Raw genomic sequence first — 17516 nt, 5'->3', positions numbered from 1 at the left:
TGCTGGACGCGAGTAGAAAGTTGATGCCTCGCAAACAGGGTGTTCGCCGATGGTGCATAGTTCTCCTTGAGCAGTTCCATAGCTGTGGTGTAGTCAGTCGCATCTCGGATGAGCGGAAAGACGCTGGAGCTAAGTCTGGAGTACAGGAGTTGCTTTTTCTGAGCCTCTGTCGGGGGAGGGTCCGCTGAAGAGATGTAGGCCTCGAAGACTACGAGCCAGTGAACAAGGTCTTTTCTGGCGTGAGGCGACTGCGGATCCAGCTGCAGACGGTCAGGCTTGATTCTGATGTCCATGGTGAATGGGAAATCGTACAACAATAAATTGTACGATTTATCAAGTACAAGTTCCAGACTACTGGCACTCCCTGAATATTAATTTTTTTTTCCTTTACATAGAGGGGGGGATGGAAATGAGTCATATACAAATATATCAATTATGAAGAGAATAGCCAGTTAAAGTTTTTGAACAATGAAACGACAAAATGAATTAACGTTTACAGCCGGTTTTCAGTCACCATCTTCAGGCTCGCATCAACTCTCAGCAAACCAACCAATGCCCTCCTGAATTTCAGAAGTGACAAATAGATTATTATACTATATTGTGTGTTTGACATCAACGCCATACCTGTACTTTCTGCATTGTGTTGAGAAACATCAAAAGTGGTTTGCTTCTTTGTTTCCGCAATCAGGAGAAGGTCATAGGGATTCTCGTGCTCCTCAAGCTTTTCTGGAGTCTCCTTCACATCAGAATCCTGAGAAAAAGTAATTACCCTCACATGAAGCTCAAAGGACAAGTCAACGTACAGAGAAGCTGAAATACGTTTCATGCATGTCTTTTGCCACAAGACACCTTATTCTGTTTTTCACCAATAAACAAAATCTCAATCGCAAATCAAATGGAAGCAAAATGGAATCCATGCAATATGATTTCATGTAACTTTTCTCCTCCCTTCATCACCTCTCTTCCCAAAGCCAGGATTCAATTAGTTGCCCATCTAACACTCCTCATGGTCTAATTAATGTTATTTTAAAATTGCACATTACTCATTTTAAGCAAATATGATATACTTGCAACAAAAAGAAATAGTCGATTACATGCACAGACACTGTTACGGTTGGACAAATGTGGAGAAAGCAATCAAATTAAGGTACTAATACTACCTTTTAAAAGCTGAACTACTGATGGGAGAAGGGGAATTAAGAGAGGCAAGGTATCCCACATTCCTAAGGTGCTGGAAAATAATGAATTGGAATTTGAGACTGAACCACATCTGGATTTCAAGACAGTGAAGCTTTCCTGGACAGAAAAAGAATACGGGTGACTTAAGTTACAGTTTAGGGCAAAAAAGGGATAGCCTGTTCTGAGCAATACTAACAACTATTGTATCATTAAATAGAAGGTGTTACAATAATGAGGGGAAAAGTGAGAAATGTCACAAGCCAGTTGTAAGTTCAATGGTAGACAGCGTAGAAACGATGGGTCAGCTTTCTTTAGAAGAGCAAAGATCTGCCATATGAGATTCAGAGAAGGAAAATATTGGATCTACATGAGATACAGGTGCATATGAATAACAAAATAGACTTCAAATCAAAGTCAAATGCCTGCGCCCTAGAAGGTCACAATACTATCATTGCTCAGAAGAGTAATGCTACTACTTTGTTATTAGTTGCTTCCAGCAGTCAGCTCAAATCAAAATCTCAATGCCCTTGACTATTTCATAAACCTAACAATTCTAGTGACATTCAATCTCATGAGACAGCAATACAAGAGAGACTGGTTTATACATCAGTTCATCTAAATACTGCAATCACATTCTCAATGGGCCAAATGCTTACAAAATGTTCCCAAAAAAATGAATATTAATGAGCCAGTCTGCAGTGAAACAGCTGTGAGAGCAGCAAGGGTAAGGTAACTTTGCACATTTTTTTACGACTCTGGAGATAACTTGAATTGATCCCAATTCTTTGGAAAAAATGTGTTCAGATTTTTATGCACATCATTGGTAAAGATTTCTGTTTTAAGGGTCTTTTGGATATTTCTATTATATCTCATTCAAACAAGATTTTGATTCTAGCCAGAACAGCTATTACTGAATTACAGCTGCATAAAATCAGTTCACAGGTCACCTTCACCAAAAAATAAACAGTAATAAAGCTAACAACTCCTGGCCAGAGGTCAAACTCTCAGCCTCTCTTTTATTAGATCAGAACATTTATACAGGCGAGTAAAAAATTATAAACTCACATAATATGTGTCATTGACATGTCAAAATGCTGACTATGATTCAAATCTCTATTTATCATGAGGTTATATTATTAAACTGAGCAGCAGAGATTGTGAATGCAATAGATTAAATAATATTTAATAATTTTAAAATTTCAGAATTGAATTATGTGTTTAACTCTTAACATAATTGGCATATTTTAAATCAGCTTTCAGCAATGTTTTTCCAAGCAGATTTACAAATATGAATGACAAAATATTTCCTTAATTGCAGTTCTGTACAATTGTAATGGTATTTCAAAGGAGTCCTCTGCGGATGGATAAATTCAGCAGGTCACCATACAGCCGTGTCCTCGGGCACTAATACTGGGATTTTCATAAAAACCATATATCACCTCAATTCCATTTCACAGTTCCTACAGTAATCTATCTATCATTCAATTTTTCATTGCCCCTTAGGACCAACTTAATTCTGTTATCAGGCAAGAACATGTTTCTGCTTTTTCTGTTGCCACTGTTTAACTCAAATTTAATCTCAATCATTCTGCCCTGCAGAAATCAGCTGGAGTAAGAGTTAAAGTTAAGCTACTTTTTCCCCTCCAAGATCACCACGATCTTTAGTGATTTAACACCAGAGTCTGCAAGAGTCAGACCAAACCCCATTAACCAACAAGAGGGAAAGGTATACCTGATGCTGTCATCACCAATCTACCTGTGCTATCTCTGTCCATGGCAGTATCAGTCGGAGTGATGGCTGCACTGCCCTTGTGGAGAGAAAGTCCCATCTTCATGTTGAGGATACTCTCTATCGCAGTCTTTTTCAAACTTTTTTTCCAGGGATCCATTTTTACCAACCGGCCAACGTTCGGGGCCCAACCCGGCCAATCTTCGCAACCCACCATTTTCTCTTACCTTGTTTGCTGCTGACAAAATGAAGGAATCACAATCACGCCCAAAGCACGTGATAGCAATGTTCAGGGGGCGTGATCTGCTCTCTGCCTCCGTTCAGACAGGAAGATTACATAGAATTTTTTGTTTTTAATCTCTGTCTCCGATTGCGCAAATTCACGAGCAACAGCCGCCGCAGCAACCGCCTTTTTTTTTTTACAAGTTCAGGTGGGGTTTTTATTTGATAAAGTTGAACAGGAAAAAAATGCAGAAACTGAAAATGTTTTCATCCTCTAGAAATTGGAGGTTCACCACATTTCACCTAAACATTACAAGTAAAAATGTTTGAAAAAAGACACTTAAAAATCAATTAATTGATAAAGCTTCCAAATACAACCTGCGGGCACTTTGTTTTGGAATATTTAAAAATCAGGATTTAAAAAGTTGACATCTCTTGGTAGAAGTTACAGCTGCGGTGAAACCATCGTTGGATCACTCACCATTCTTGGAGTAAGAGACTTCCACTTCATCAGCATCAAAGTTCAGAAAGCAACCAATCACATAATTCTCCCTGACCTTTTTGCAGAGGCTTTTAACAATGCCGGCTGCTGCGGACTTCAAAAAGGCTGCGACCAGATTTTTGAAAACGCGGCCGCACTGCGCATGCGTGCCCGCTCATCGGTGCACATGCGCAGAGTTTTGCACATGCGCAGATTTTTGCACATGCGAACCGATGAGCGGACACACATGCGCAGTGCGGCAGCTTTTTTAAAAATATGTTCAAGGCCATTTTGAAGGCCACTCTGCACGCGGATTTGCATGATCGGGAGTGCCGCGACGGACGGCTCCGCGACCATCCCGACACCCGCCTGCGACCCACCCACAGGTCACGCCCCCAACTTTGACAATGCCTGCTCTATCGTATTGTTTGGCAGCCGCACCATGCTACTTTCATGAGATGTGGGTGTTGCTGGCTCAGCAAAAATCTGCAGGGGTCCTAAATGGTAAAAAATCTTTGTGTTGTCAGGAGCATTACCAGGCCTTTCAGCCATTCAATTAGATAATGGTAGCTATGTACCAAAGGTTCTATACCCCAAAATACCCCCACCTAGCCAAAAATTGATCAACTGCCACTTTGAAATTTTTAATTGCCCCCACCTGAACAGTTTTTTGGAAGTGCTCTGGAGTAAGAGTGCTCCTCCAGGACACCGAAGAATCTGGGCCTCAGGCTCTCATTCGCCTCCCTACCCATATGATCCTTCTGAACTCTCATCTCCATGAGCGTCAATGGGAGGTTTGCAGGCTGCTGATCTTCACCTGTCAGCAATCAGCCAAACAATTCTTCACATCAGGTGGGCAATTGGTCACTGGGGTTAATGAGCCTGAAAATTTGGTTTGATCTTCTATGGAGATATTAGGGTGGGATGTAATGCAGCTTTGGTTTCCATCAAGGAGTTCAAATCCATGATATTTTCCAAATTTCTAAAAGTAGGCACCCTCACAAAGCAAATCATCATTCAAGCTGCCAATATATTTTCACAACTCCTTATTCTTTGCAACATAATTTCACAACACTGCTGTGTGATTTCTATCACCCTGACCTTCTCATTAACAACCTGGCACTTTTATTGATATAGTGTACCATCAGGCTTTGCACTGAAGATATTCTGTATTCATTCCAAGATAACAGCACCGGCAAAGTTAAGAGCCTTCCCTGTAATGTCACCTTATTCCTAAACTGGTTCACCAGTTCGTATGGCACCATGCCCATGAAAATATATCCATATACTTAACTGCAACAGATGCGTCATTGACACCTGTGCAATAAAAATTAAGCAATTTTACTTATGAATGACAGAATTGGTTCCTTTCTTCGCACATATGAGGTTAAAGATCAGATTCAAATGTGCATAATGGATCCATCTTTTCCCGGTGTAAAATGAGATATTATAGTGAGGAATTACATTGCTCAGTGTAGTCTCATGGAAAGGATGTAAAGGAACATATTGGTGAGGAAATTACAGAAATATGCAAGTTACAGAGTAGTAAAAATGAGGGACTTCAATTATCCAAATATAGACTGGAATAGTAGCTGTGTAAAGGCAGAGAGAGACAAGAGTTCCTGCAGTGTGTTCAGGAAATGTTTCTACAGCAGGATGTTTCCAGTCCAAGAGGGAAGGCTCTACTGGGCCTGGTTCTTGGGAATTATGTGAGCCAAGTGGATCAAATATCAGTAGGAGAACATTTAGGGGGCAGTGTTTATTGCATCATAAGATTTAGGTTGGCCTATGGAACAGAACAAATATCAATCTGGAGCAAGAATAATTAACTGGGGGAAAGCCAGTAAATGGGATAAGAATATATCTGGACCAAATTACTTGGAACGAAAGATTTTCAGGAAAATGGCAGTTGAACACTGGGATACCTTGAAAGAGACAGTGCTGGTAAAGTCAAGATATATTACCTTTCCTTTCCCTTTCAAGTGAAAATAAATGGGCAGCACGGTAGCATTGTGGATAGCACAATCGCTTCACAGCTCCAGGGTGCCAGGTTCGATTCCGGCTTGGGTCACTGTCTGTGTGGAGTCTGCACATCCTCCCCGTGTGTGCGTGGGTTTCCTCCAGGTGCTCCGTTTCCTCCCACAATCCAAAGATGTGCAGGTTAGGTGGATTGGACGTGATAAATTGCCCTTAGTGTCCAAAATTGCCCTTAGTGTTGGGTGGGGTTACTGGGTTATGGGGATAGGGTGGAGGTGTTGAACGTGGGTAGGGTGCTCTTTCCAAGAGCCGGTGTAGACTCGATGGGCCAAATGGCCTCCTTCTGCACTATAAATTCTATGAACTATGAAATCCAGAGCTACCTGAATGTCAAAAGAGATAGAGATTAAGCCGAAGAAGAAAAAGCATTCTTTTACCAGATGTCAGATGGACCAGCCTGAAGATAGAAGGTTCAGATGGGAAGTGAAAAAGAACACAAGAGAAGCAAAGAGATTGTATGAGAAGAGACTGGCAGTTAACATAAAAAGGGAATCCCAAAGTGTTGTACAGGCATAAAAATAGTAAAAGAGTAATTAAAGGAGCAGCAGTGTTGATTAGGGACCAAAAAGAGCATCTTTGCATGAAGACATGCACGCTGAGCTATTAAATGAATACTTTGCATTGTCTTTACCAAGTAGCAGATGCTACCCGCTACCCAGGCCATGGGGTAATTAAAACCCTACAAAGATTTAAAATTGATAAGGAGGTATTAGAAAGGCTTTCAATATTTAAAGTTGACAACGCACCAGGAGCAGATGAAATGCATTCAAGGATACGGACGGAAGTGAGAGTGGAAATTCTAGATGCAATAGCCATAATTTTTTAATTTTCCTTAAAACTCAGGGTAGTGCCTAGGAACTTGAGAATTTCCATGTCACGCCCTTGCTCAAAAAAAGGGTGTAAAGATATGCCTAGCATCTACATTTAACTTCAATGGTGGGTAAGCTTCCAGAAACAAATTAGGGAGAAATAGTCACATGGACAAATGCAGGTTAATTAAGGAAAGCCAGCATGAACTTAAGGGAAAGTGGTTTTTAAGTAACTTGGAATTTTTTACGAGGCACAGAGAGAGATGATGAAGGCATTGCCATTGATGTGATGTACATGACTTCCAAAAGGCATTTGATAATGCGCCATACAACAGACACGCGTGCAAATTTATTGCTCATGGAATGAAAGGGCAAGAAAAACATTGATACAAAATTGGCTGTGGCATGAAGCAGAGGGAATGGATGTTTTTCAAACTTGCAGAACTTTGTAGTGGTGTTCCCCAGGGGTCAGAGGGGGACCCTTACTCTTTTGGACATATATTAATGATCTAAACCTTCGTGTACAGGGCACAATTTCAAAATTTGCGGAGAATCCGAAACTTAAAAGCATTGTGAACTGTGAGGAGGATAGTGCAAACGGACAAAGACAATTGGTGGAATAGTTAGACAAGTGAAAGGTGAACTTCAATGTGATTCACTTTGGTAGGAATAACACAAGAGACAATATAAAATAAAGGATGCAACTTTAAAGGGGGTGCAGGAGCAGAGGGACCTGGATGTTTATGTGCATAAGTCGTTGACGGTGGCAGGACAGGTTGAGAGAGCTGTTAATAAAGCATACGGCATCCTCAGCTTGATTAATAGGGGCAGTGAGCATAACAGCAAAGACTTTAAGTTGAAATTTTATAAGACACTAGTTTGACCTCAGCTGAAGCATTGTGTCCACTTCTGGACACTGTACTTTCGGAAAGATGTGAAGGGATTGGCATTGGAGAAAGTGCTAAAAAGATTCACGACAATGGTTTCAGGCATGAGGAACTTCATAGATTGAAGAAGTTTTCTTTGGGGAAAAGGAGGCGGAGAGGAAATTTAATAGAGGTATTCAAAATTATGCAGAGTGTGGACAGAGAAGAGAGAAACTTTCCCACTCATGAAAGGATCAAGACCAGAGAGCACAGATTTGAAGTCATTGGCAAAAGAAGCAAAAGCGACATGTGGAAAAATATTTTTGCACAGTGAGTGGCTACGGTCTGGAATGCATTGCCTGAGAACATGGTGGAGACAGGTTCAAATGGGACATTCAAAAGCAAATTTGAATATTATCGAAAAAAGAATGTGCAGGGAAAAGGTGGGAAAATGACACTCGGTGCATTGCTAATTCAGAAAGGTGGTGCAGCCTCGATAGATCAAATGGTCTCCTTCTGTGCAGTCATAGTTCTGTGATTCTATCGCCTTGATCATATATGCAAGGGAGAAGCCAACCTGCTCAATTCAATACAAGTATTTCATAGTGTTTAGGGGAGAAACTGTTATTTTCTATCTTAGGCGAATGGACAATTGAACTCCTATCTGCTGTGAATCACCAAAGTACTATAACTACAGTTTACATATACCCCATTTCCTATTTATAAAATCTGTTCAACAGTCACAGCCGAAACCACCGTCTAGTCTGGTTCAATGAAAAGTGGAGGGGTGCAGGCCAAGAACAGCAACTGGCACACCTAAGTGTCAGCCTGGTGAAGCTACAACACTACATGTTGAAGAGCAGAAGCAGCAAGCAACTGACAAGAGCTAAACAATCCCACAACCAACAGATCAGATCAAAGCTCTGCAGTCCTGACATATCCCATTATGAATGGTGGTGGACAATTAAACAACTAATCTGAGGAAGAGATTCCAGAAACAGCCCCAACATTTAACATAATGAAACATCCCAAGGCTCTTTATGGAGCATCATAAAACAAAGTATAATGTCAAGGAGATATTTGGTCTAATGATAAACGGGTATATTTAAAGGAAGAAAGCAAGGTAGGAGGGCAGAGGTTTAAGGAAGGAATTCCTTAATTTAAGGAGCTTGGGACCTATGTAACTGAAGGCATGGCCATCAACGGTGGCGCAATTATAATTGAGAATGCACAAGACGTCAGGACTAGAAGAATGCAAATACCTTGGAAGGTTGTGGAGTTGGGGCAGATTATGGAGATGGAGAGTGGCAAGGGCAGAGGGATTTGTAAACCAGGATGAGAATTTTAAAAATCATGCTGTTGACCAGAAGCGACTGTAGGTCACAAGCACAAAATGTAAAAGGGTAGATGATTTTCTGCAAATTCAAAAATTGGCAGCAAAGTATTTGATGGCCTCAAGATTATGGAGGGTAGATTCTGGGAGATCAGTCAGGAGTGTGTTGGAACAATCGAGTCTAATGGTAACAAAGGCTTGGATGAGGGTCAATAGATCAGCTAAAATAGGAGCTAAGTTGGTCAATGTCATGGATGTGGGAAAAGGTGGTCGTGTGTTAACATAAACATGACATCAGAGGTTAATTAGTAATCAAATGTGACATCTTATGTTGTGAACAGACTTACTTAATCTCAGATTAATACCTGGGAGATGAATGGAGATGAGAGCTGTGGATCAGAGTTTGGAGCTATCATTGCTAGTTGCAATCTTCCAGATATTTAATTAGAAAATATTTCTGCTCCGAGTACTGGATGTCAGATAAGCAGTCTGATAATTTAGCAACAGTGGAGACGTAGAGGAACGTGGTGGTGAGAAAGAGCTGGGTGTCATCATCAGACATGTAAAAACTAATATTGTGCCTTCGGATTATGCCACCAAGGGTCAGCATGTAGATGGAAAAGGGGGCCAATGATAGATCTTTGGAGAATAATGTTGCAGGGCAGAAAGGGGAGCCACTACAAATGATTCTCTGGCTATGATTAGATGGATAAGAGTGGAATCACGAGAGCAGTTTCACACACTGGATAACAGTGGAGAGGGTTTGCAGGAGGATGATGCGTTCAACAGTGTCAAAAGCTGCAGGCAGGTCAAGAACAATGAAGTGCAAACATTTACCTTTGTCACAGTCACAGGATAAGTCATTTGATAATGATGGATACAGCAAAGGCTATGGGTCCTAACAACATTCTTGCTGTAGTACTGATGACATATGTCCAAGAGCTAGGCACATCCCTAGCCAAGCTTGTTCCAGTGCAGCTACAACACTGGTATTTGCCTGCCAACATGAAAAATTGTCCATACATGTCCACAAAAAAAAAACCCAGACTAAATCCCATCTAACCAATTATGACCCCATCAATATACTCTCAATTATCAGCCAAGTAATGGAAGGTGTCAGCAACATGCAATCAAGCAATGTTTACTGAGCAATACCCTGTTCATTAACACTCAGTTTAAGTTTTGCCAGGGCCACTTAGCCCTAGACCTCTTTTCAGTTTTGCTACAAATATGAACTATAGAGCTGAATTCCAGAGGTAAAGTGAACGTGATTGCCTCAGCAACCAGGCAAAATTGGATTGAGTGTGGAATCAAGTAGTGCTAGCAAAATGAAAGTCAATGGGAATCAGGCGGTACTCTTTACTGATGTCATATCCAGCACAAAGGAAGGTATGTGTGGTTGTTAGATGCCCCAAGACATTGTTGCAGGACCTCACCAGTGTTGTGTCCTAGGCCTAACTATCTTCAGCTGCTTTATCAATGACCTTCTTCCTGCCATCATAAAGTCAGAGGTGAGGATGTTTGCTCAATGTTCAGTACCATTCACAACCCCTCAGAAACTGAAGCAGTCCATGCCAATATTCAGCAAGACCTGGACAACATTCATGCTTTGGTTGATAATGGCAAGTAACATTAACTCCTCAATAGCGTCAGGCAATGGCCATCTACAAGACAGAACCTAACCATCTTCCTTTGACATTCAAATGTATTAACATGGATGAATTCCCCCCACTATCAACATCCGGAGAGTTACCATTGACCAGAAACTGAACTGGACTGATCATATAAATACTGTGGCTGCAAGAGAAGGTCAGAGGCTAGGAATCCTGAGGAAAGTAACACCGCCTGATTCCCCAAAGCCAGCCCACCATCTATAAGGTACAAGTCGCGAGTGTGAACATAGAACATTGAACAGTACAGCACAGTACAGGCCCTTCAGCCCACAATGTTGTGCCGACCATTTATCCTGATCTAAGATCAACCTAACCTACACCCCTTCAATTTACTGCTGTCCATAAGCTTGTCTAAGAGTCGCTTAAATGTCCCTAATCACTCTGACTCCGCCACCTCTGCTGGCAGTGCATTCCACACACCCACCACTCTCTGTGTAAAGAACCAACCTCTCATCACCTTGTACACCTCTATCAAGTCACTTCTCTGCCTTCTTCACTCTAGTGAGAAAAGCCCTAGCTCCCTCAACCTTTCTTCATAAGAATGCCCTCCAGCCCAGGCAGCACCTGGTAATACTCCTCTGTACCCTCTCCAAAGCATCCACATCCTTCCTATAATGAGTCAACCAGAACTGGACACAATATTCCAAGTGTGGTCCAACTATGGTTTTATAAAGCTGCAGCAAAACCTCGTGGCTCTTAAACTCAATCCCCCTGTTCATGAAAGCAAAAACACCATATGCCTTCTTTACAACCCCATCAACCTGGGTGTTAACTTCGAGGGATCTATGTACGTGGACCCCAAGATCCCTCTGTTCCTCCACACTTCCAAGAATCCTGCCTTTAACCCTGTATTCAGCATGCAATTTCGACCTTCCAAAATAAATCACTTCACATTTGCCATGGTTGAACTCCATCTGGAAATGAAAATCGCTTATTGTCACGAGTAGGCTTCAATTAAGTTACTATGAAAAGCCCCTAGTCGCCACATTCCGGCACCTGTTGTAAGCTGCAACAACCCTCAACACTATCTACAACTCCCCCAACCTTCGTGTCATCGGCAAACTTACTAACCCACCCTTCCACTTCCTCATCCAAGTCATTTATAAAAACCACAAAGAGCAGAGGTCCCAGAACAGATCCTTGCGGGACACCACTGGTCACCGACCTCCAGGCGGAATACTTTCCATCCACTACCACTCGCTGTCTTCTTTCAGCCAGCCAATTCTGTTTCCAGACAGCCAAATTTCCCTGTATCCCATGTCCCCTAACTTTCTGAATAAGCCTACCATGAGGAACCTTATCAAATGCCTGACTGAAATCCGTATACACCACATCCACTGCCCGACCTTCATCAATGTGTCTCGTCACATCCTCAAAAAATTCAATGAGGCTTGTGAGGCATGACCTGCCCCTCACAAAGCCATGCTGACTATCTTTAATCAAACTATGTTTTTCTAAATAATCATAAATCCTATCTCTCAGAATCCTTTCCAGTATTTTGCTCACCACAGACGTAAGACTGATGGGTCTGTAAGTCCCAGGGATTTTCCCTATTCCCTTTCTTGAAAAGGGGAACAACATTCGCCTCCCTCCAATCATCCGGTACTGTTCCAGTGGAGAGTGAGGGCGCAAAGATCATCGCCAACAGCGCAGCAATCTCCTCCCTCGCTTCCCGTAGTAACCTTGGGTATATCCTGTCAGGCCCAGGGGACTTATCTATCCTGATGCTTTTCAAAATTTCCAGCACATCCTCCTCCTTAATATCAACAAATGGAATATTCTCCACTTGCCTGGATCAGTGTGGCTTCAGCACCATTTGTGATGGAATCAGGAGTTTCAAAGCTTGTATTTTTTAAGGGGAACGGGGATAGGGAAAGCAGGGAAAGGGAAACCTTCCAGCAACTAAAACTGACACTGGAAACCAAAACTCTTCTAGGGAGAGTGAACATGGTTGAAATCATATAAAATGACAGAGTGCTCAACGTTCAGTCGGTGCTGAGAATTCAAGTGGTGCAGTATAGGCACACTGAAGACAACAAAGGCTAAATCAAGAAGCTAAGAATAAAGAAAAGTATAGTTGCTGCAGCTATTTTGGTTACTTGAAGATAACATGGGTGGATCGACGCCAAATAGACTGAGTTGAAGAGGTTCTGCAGATGAATGGCAATGACAGTGGAACTCGGGTTGGTGATGCGCTGCTGCCGTCTTGGGATCAGACTACATCCTAGAAGACCTGAAATTCTTTGTGAGGAAGGCAGAGTTTTGAACAACTTTGTGATTGAGATTGATGACATATGCCAAATGGACTGCCGAGCCCATTCGTAAGATCTGTCTTAATTTTATCTGCCATTTGGTATGCATTTTATAGTTTCTAATCAACTGCAAATTGCCTGTTAATCCATGTTTATGTGAAGATGATTCTGAGTTTGAGAGTACAAGTGGTTATCCAAGATAGTATTTTGTGTTTACTTTGTTCATCTCTTGTATAGTACACATTCCTCTGTTTAAACTGAAATCTTGTGACTTCATTCTTTCAGTGAATAACTGGGATCTTGTTTTTTTTTGAAAAATTACTGGTCTTGACAGAGATCATAACACACTCAAAAGTAAGAAAGCATCCAGGAAAAGGTGGCCCGCTTGATTGGCACTCCATCAACAAACGTTCACTCCCTCCACTACCATCACACGATGGTGGCCGTGTACCATATACAAGATGCACTGCAGCAACTCACCAAGGCTCCTTTAAAAGAACCATACAAAGTCTCTACCAGCTTGAAGGACAAGGCAGCAGATGCATGGCAACACCAGCACCCTCTCATGTTACCCTTCAAGTCACACACTGTCCTGATTTGGAACTGTCTCACCTTTTCCTTCACTGTCACTGGGTCAATATGCAGGAGCTTTCTCCCGAACAGCAATGTGGCACATATGCACCCGATGGACTGCCCGGGTTAAGAAGGAAGCTCACCACCACCTATTCAAGGGCAATTAAGAATGAGCAATAAATGTTGGCCTTGCCTTCTGGGCAGTGATGCCAACATCCCATTAGTGATGGTTTTAAAAATCACTTGTACCTCAGCCCATCTGCCAGTGAAACCCTCTCCCCCGTCTCAGTAGTATCTGGATTCTGTCATTTGAATTATCTCCTGTTGGTCTCTCATCCTTCACCTGCAGTTAACTTCAGCGCATTCAAACCTCCGTTGCTCATAATCCTAACCCGCATCAGATCTGCCACCTATCTTTATTGGCCTAAAATGGTTCCTCCAACCCTCCCAAATCAAGTGCATTTGCAATAATGAATTCATGGCATCAACATCCTTCTATATCTAGAGTTACAATACCTAAATTTTATCTCTGAATCTCTTGGGAAACATCGGGAAGAATCTCGTGCTTTCGATAGTGGCAGGTTTGTAGGCAGGAACGGCACTTATTTTGGCGGCATGATGGCATATCTGGACCCCACCACCTTTCCATCTCCACCAGAATGGAGTTGTGCGCAGGAAGACCCATGGTTGACTTTCTCACCCTGTCATCAATTGAGGCCCTTAGGTAGCCAATTAATGATCATTGCGGGTCTAATCCGGCCCCAACTGGGATTAACCCTAATGCAGGCAAGCCTATCCCCATGCAGCATGTACAACAGTTGAACCTATGGAGGTCACTTGTCGCCTCGGGGAACGGGATGGGGGTGCTTGGTCAAAAGGAAATCAGGATCCGATCAAGGGACAGGACATCAGAAAGGGAAAGGGGCTGCAGAGAGCCAACCCCCTCCACCTCAACAACCCCCCACCCCACACTCTCTGTCCCAACATTACTTACCTGTAAGCCTGGGTCCTCTGTGATCCTGGGACACTGCGCAGTGTCTTTCTGCCACAAGCCACAGCCTCCTCAGCGGCACTGTTGAGCAGGAGAGGAGCTGCCCAGCAACACTCGCTAGGCGGAATGTCTTCCCCCATGGTCTTGATCCCAGGGGAAGGCCTCTGGTGGACTTGCCATCACCTGACTGGCATGGGTATGGCAGGTCTTCTCGTAAAGATGCACTGCGGGTTACTCGCCAACCCTCCAGCCAGCAGCCAAGATCCCCAAAATCACAGGATTCCACCAATATGAACATCTCAGGGCAGACTAATGTCTCCTAAATCTCACAGGCTTTCTAACATAAATATATGTAATTTCAAATAACAACTGAATATTCCCATTGGCATATTTATATATTATTCTAATAATACAATATCCCCTCAAGTGAACAGATTTCCTATAGATTCAAGGCAAGAAGCATAAACGTTCAAATGGAAAGTCACTCAGTGAAAGTTCCAAGTACTTTGCAGTCAGCTAAATCATTTCCCCCCCCAAGGTTATCTACCTCTGAGCTAATATTCCCTGGACCCAGTTGCATATGACAAATCAAACATGACAACAAAATCCTCAGTTTTTTCTTCAGTGATATTGTCACATGCACCCATATTGTATTATTTTTCATTAATGTCATTTATCTGAAAAATCTTACTCGGGGGGGGTTAAATTTATCTATCCTGCTACCATTCATCAAGATCACTAACAATAGCTTGTGTATAAACTTCAGTCAGCCAGTTCCTCCTCAAAGATGGGTTGAAGATGATAAGGAATAAAACTTCATAACAGACCACAATCAGTAAGAATGAACAACAACACCTCCTCCACAATAGTCCTCAATACCGGTGCCCCGCAAGGCTGCGTACTTAGCCCCCTACTCTACTCCCTGTACACACACGACTGCGTGGCAAAACTTGGTTCCAACTCCATCTACAAATTTGCTGACGATACGACCATAGTGGGCCGGATCTCGAATAGCGACGAGTCAGAATACAGGAGGGAGATAGAGAACCTAGTGGAGTGGTGTAACGACAACAATCTCTCCCTCAATGCCAGCAAAACTAAAGAGCTGGTCATTGACTTCAGGAAGCAAAGTACTGTACACACCCCTGTCAGCATCAACGGGGCCGAGGTGGAGATGGCTAGCAGTTTCAAATTCCTAGGGGTGCACATCACCAAAAATCTGTCCTGGTCCACTCACGTCGACGCTATCACCAAGAAAGCACAACAGCGCCTATACTTCCTCAGGAACCTAAGGAAATTCGGCATGTCCACATTAACCCTTACCAACTTTTACAGATGCACCATAGAAAGCATCCTATCGGGCTGCACCACAGCCTGGTATGGCAACTGCTCGTCCCAGGACCGCAAGGAACTTCGGAGAGTCGTGAATACCGCCCAGTTCATCACACAAACCTGCCTTCCATCCATGGATTCCATCTACACCTCCCGCTGCCTGGGGAAAGCGGGCAGCATAATCAAGGATCCCTCCCACCCGGCTTACTCACTTTTCCAACTTCTTCCATCGGGCAGGAGGTACAGAAGTCTGAGAACACGCACGAACAGACTCAAAAACAGCTTCTTCCCCACTGTCACCAGACTCCTAAATAACCCTCTTATTGACTGACCTCATTAACACTACACCCTGTATGCTTCATCCGATGCCAATGCTTCTATAGTTACATTGTATATCTTGTGTTGCCCTATTATGCATTTTCTTGTATTTTCTTGAATTTTGTTTAATTCCCTTTTCTTCCCATGTACTGAATGATCTGTTGAGCTGCTTGCAGAAAAATACTTTTCACTGTACCTCGGTACACGTGACAATAAACAAATCCAATCCAATCATCCAAATTATCAAAAGTCACCTCCCATTATCTTTAATACAGTCAAACCAACCACCCCCCTTCCATTCATAGAAAATAGGAGGCGTCGGCCATTCAGCCCTTCGGCTCTCCTCCCACATTCACTATGGTCATGGCTGATCATCCACTTGTTCCCACTTTTCCCCATATAAGCACAACAGCACCTATCTGTCCTCAGGAAACTAAGGAAATTCAGCATCCCCACATTGACTCTTACCAATTTTTACAGATGAACCATAGAAAACAACTTATCACTTCCGGTTGCGGCTATGCGGAGCTAAGCCGTACGTTCGGCAGCTCCCGCCAGGAACGGACTTTTGGGTTCTTTTTAGGGCCCCCAGCGGTACTTTTTTGACGGTTCCCGACGTGGCAACGAGTCAGCAGCATTTCCCCAACAGTATATGGCCTGGACCAGGAGTGGGGCAAGCAGGATAGCGGTGGCAGCGCCAAAGCAAAAGCGAGGGAAGAAGCACAAGATGGTGGCCGGCGGAGACCAAGAGGCACGCAGGCAGTGGGTGCAGGAGCAACAGGAGACTCTCCAGCGCTGCTTCCGGGAGCTCAAAGCGGAGCTGCTAGAGCCGTTGAAGGCTTCCATCGACAAGCTGCTGGAGACTCAGACAGCCCAGGGGGTGGCAATCCGGGAGATCCGACAACAGGCCTCTGAAAGAGAGGATGAGGCCTCAGCCCTCGCGGTAAAGGTGGAGATGCATGAGGCGCTCCATAAAAAATGGCAGTAGCGGTTCAAGGAGATGGAGAACCTGTCGAGGTGGAAAGATTTGCGGATCCTGGGCCTTCTGGAGGGGCTGGAGGGATCAGACATGGGGGCCTACATGGTCATCCTGCTGAATTCGCTGATGGGAGCTGGGTCCTTCCAGGGGTCCCTGGAGCTGGAGGGGGCCCACAGAATACTGGCAAGAAGGCCCAAGCCAAATGAGCCGACACGGGTGGTGCTGGTGCGGTTCCACCGGTTCGCTGACCGGGAGTGTGTCCTCAGGTGGGCCAAGAAGGAGCAGAGTAGCAGGTGGGAGAACGCAGATCTACCAGGACTGGAGTGCGGAGGTATCTAAGCGGAGGGCCGGGTACAACCGGACGAAGGCGGTGCTGCACAGAAAAGGAGTGAAATTCGGCATGTTGCAGCCGGCGCGTTTGTGGGTCACCTACAAGGACTAACACTTTTACTTCGAGTCCCCGGAGGAGGCGTGGGCCTTTGTGCAGGCCGAGAAGTTGGACTCAAACTGAGGGTTGGGTGCGGGGGCTGTATGTTACTGTGTTATTTTCTGAGGGGGGGTTTTCTGTTTAATGCTGGTTCTGTGTCGTTTTCAGGGAGGGTGGGGCACTGTCTTTTTGCGTGGGTTCGGTGGATGGGCTCGAGGAGGGGGGTAGACTTGCAGTGTGGGGAGCTGATGGTGGGAAGGGGGGCTGGGGCCCAGCAAGGGGACTGGGCCGACAATGGGAGCTGCTTTAGAGGAG

General features: G+C 43.8%; 1 protein-coding gene across 1 annotated transcript in view; it reads right to left on the bottom strand.

Annotated features, from left to right (window-relative positions):
- The window catches only part of LOC119978169 (ankyrin repeat and SAM domain-containing protein 1A-like), a 581433-nt gene that overhangs the window by 346773 nt on the left and 217144 nt on the right, over positions 1-17516 (bottom strand). Inside the window, 1 exon segment of the mRNA XM_038819603.1 lies at positions 625-751. Within this exon segment, the coding sequence (XP_038675531.1) occupies positions 625-751 (127 nt within the window).

This window comes from Scyliorhinus canicula, chromosome 15, assembly GCF_902713615.1.
Source record: "Scyliorhinus canicula chromosome 15, sScyCan1.1, whole genome shotgun sequence".
NCBI classification, from domain to species: Eukaryota; Metazoa; Chordata; class Chondrichthyes; order Carcharhiniformes; family Scyliorhinidae; genus Scyliorhinus; species Scyliorhinus canicula.
The sequence above is the reverse complement of the archived record's forward strand: the minus strand, read 5'-3'. Positions and strand labels throughout refer to the sequence as shown.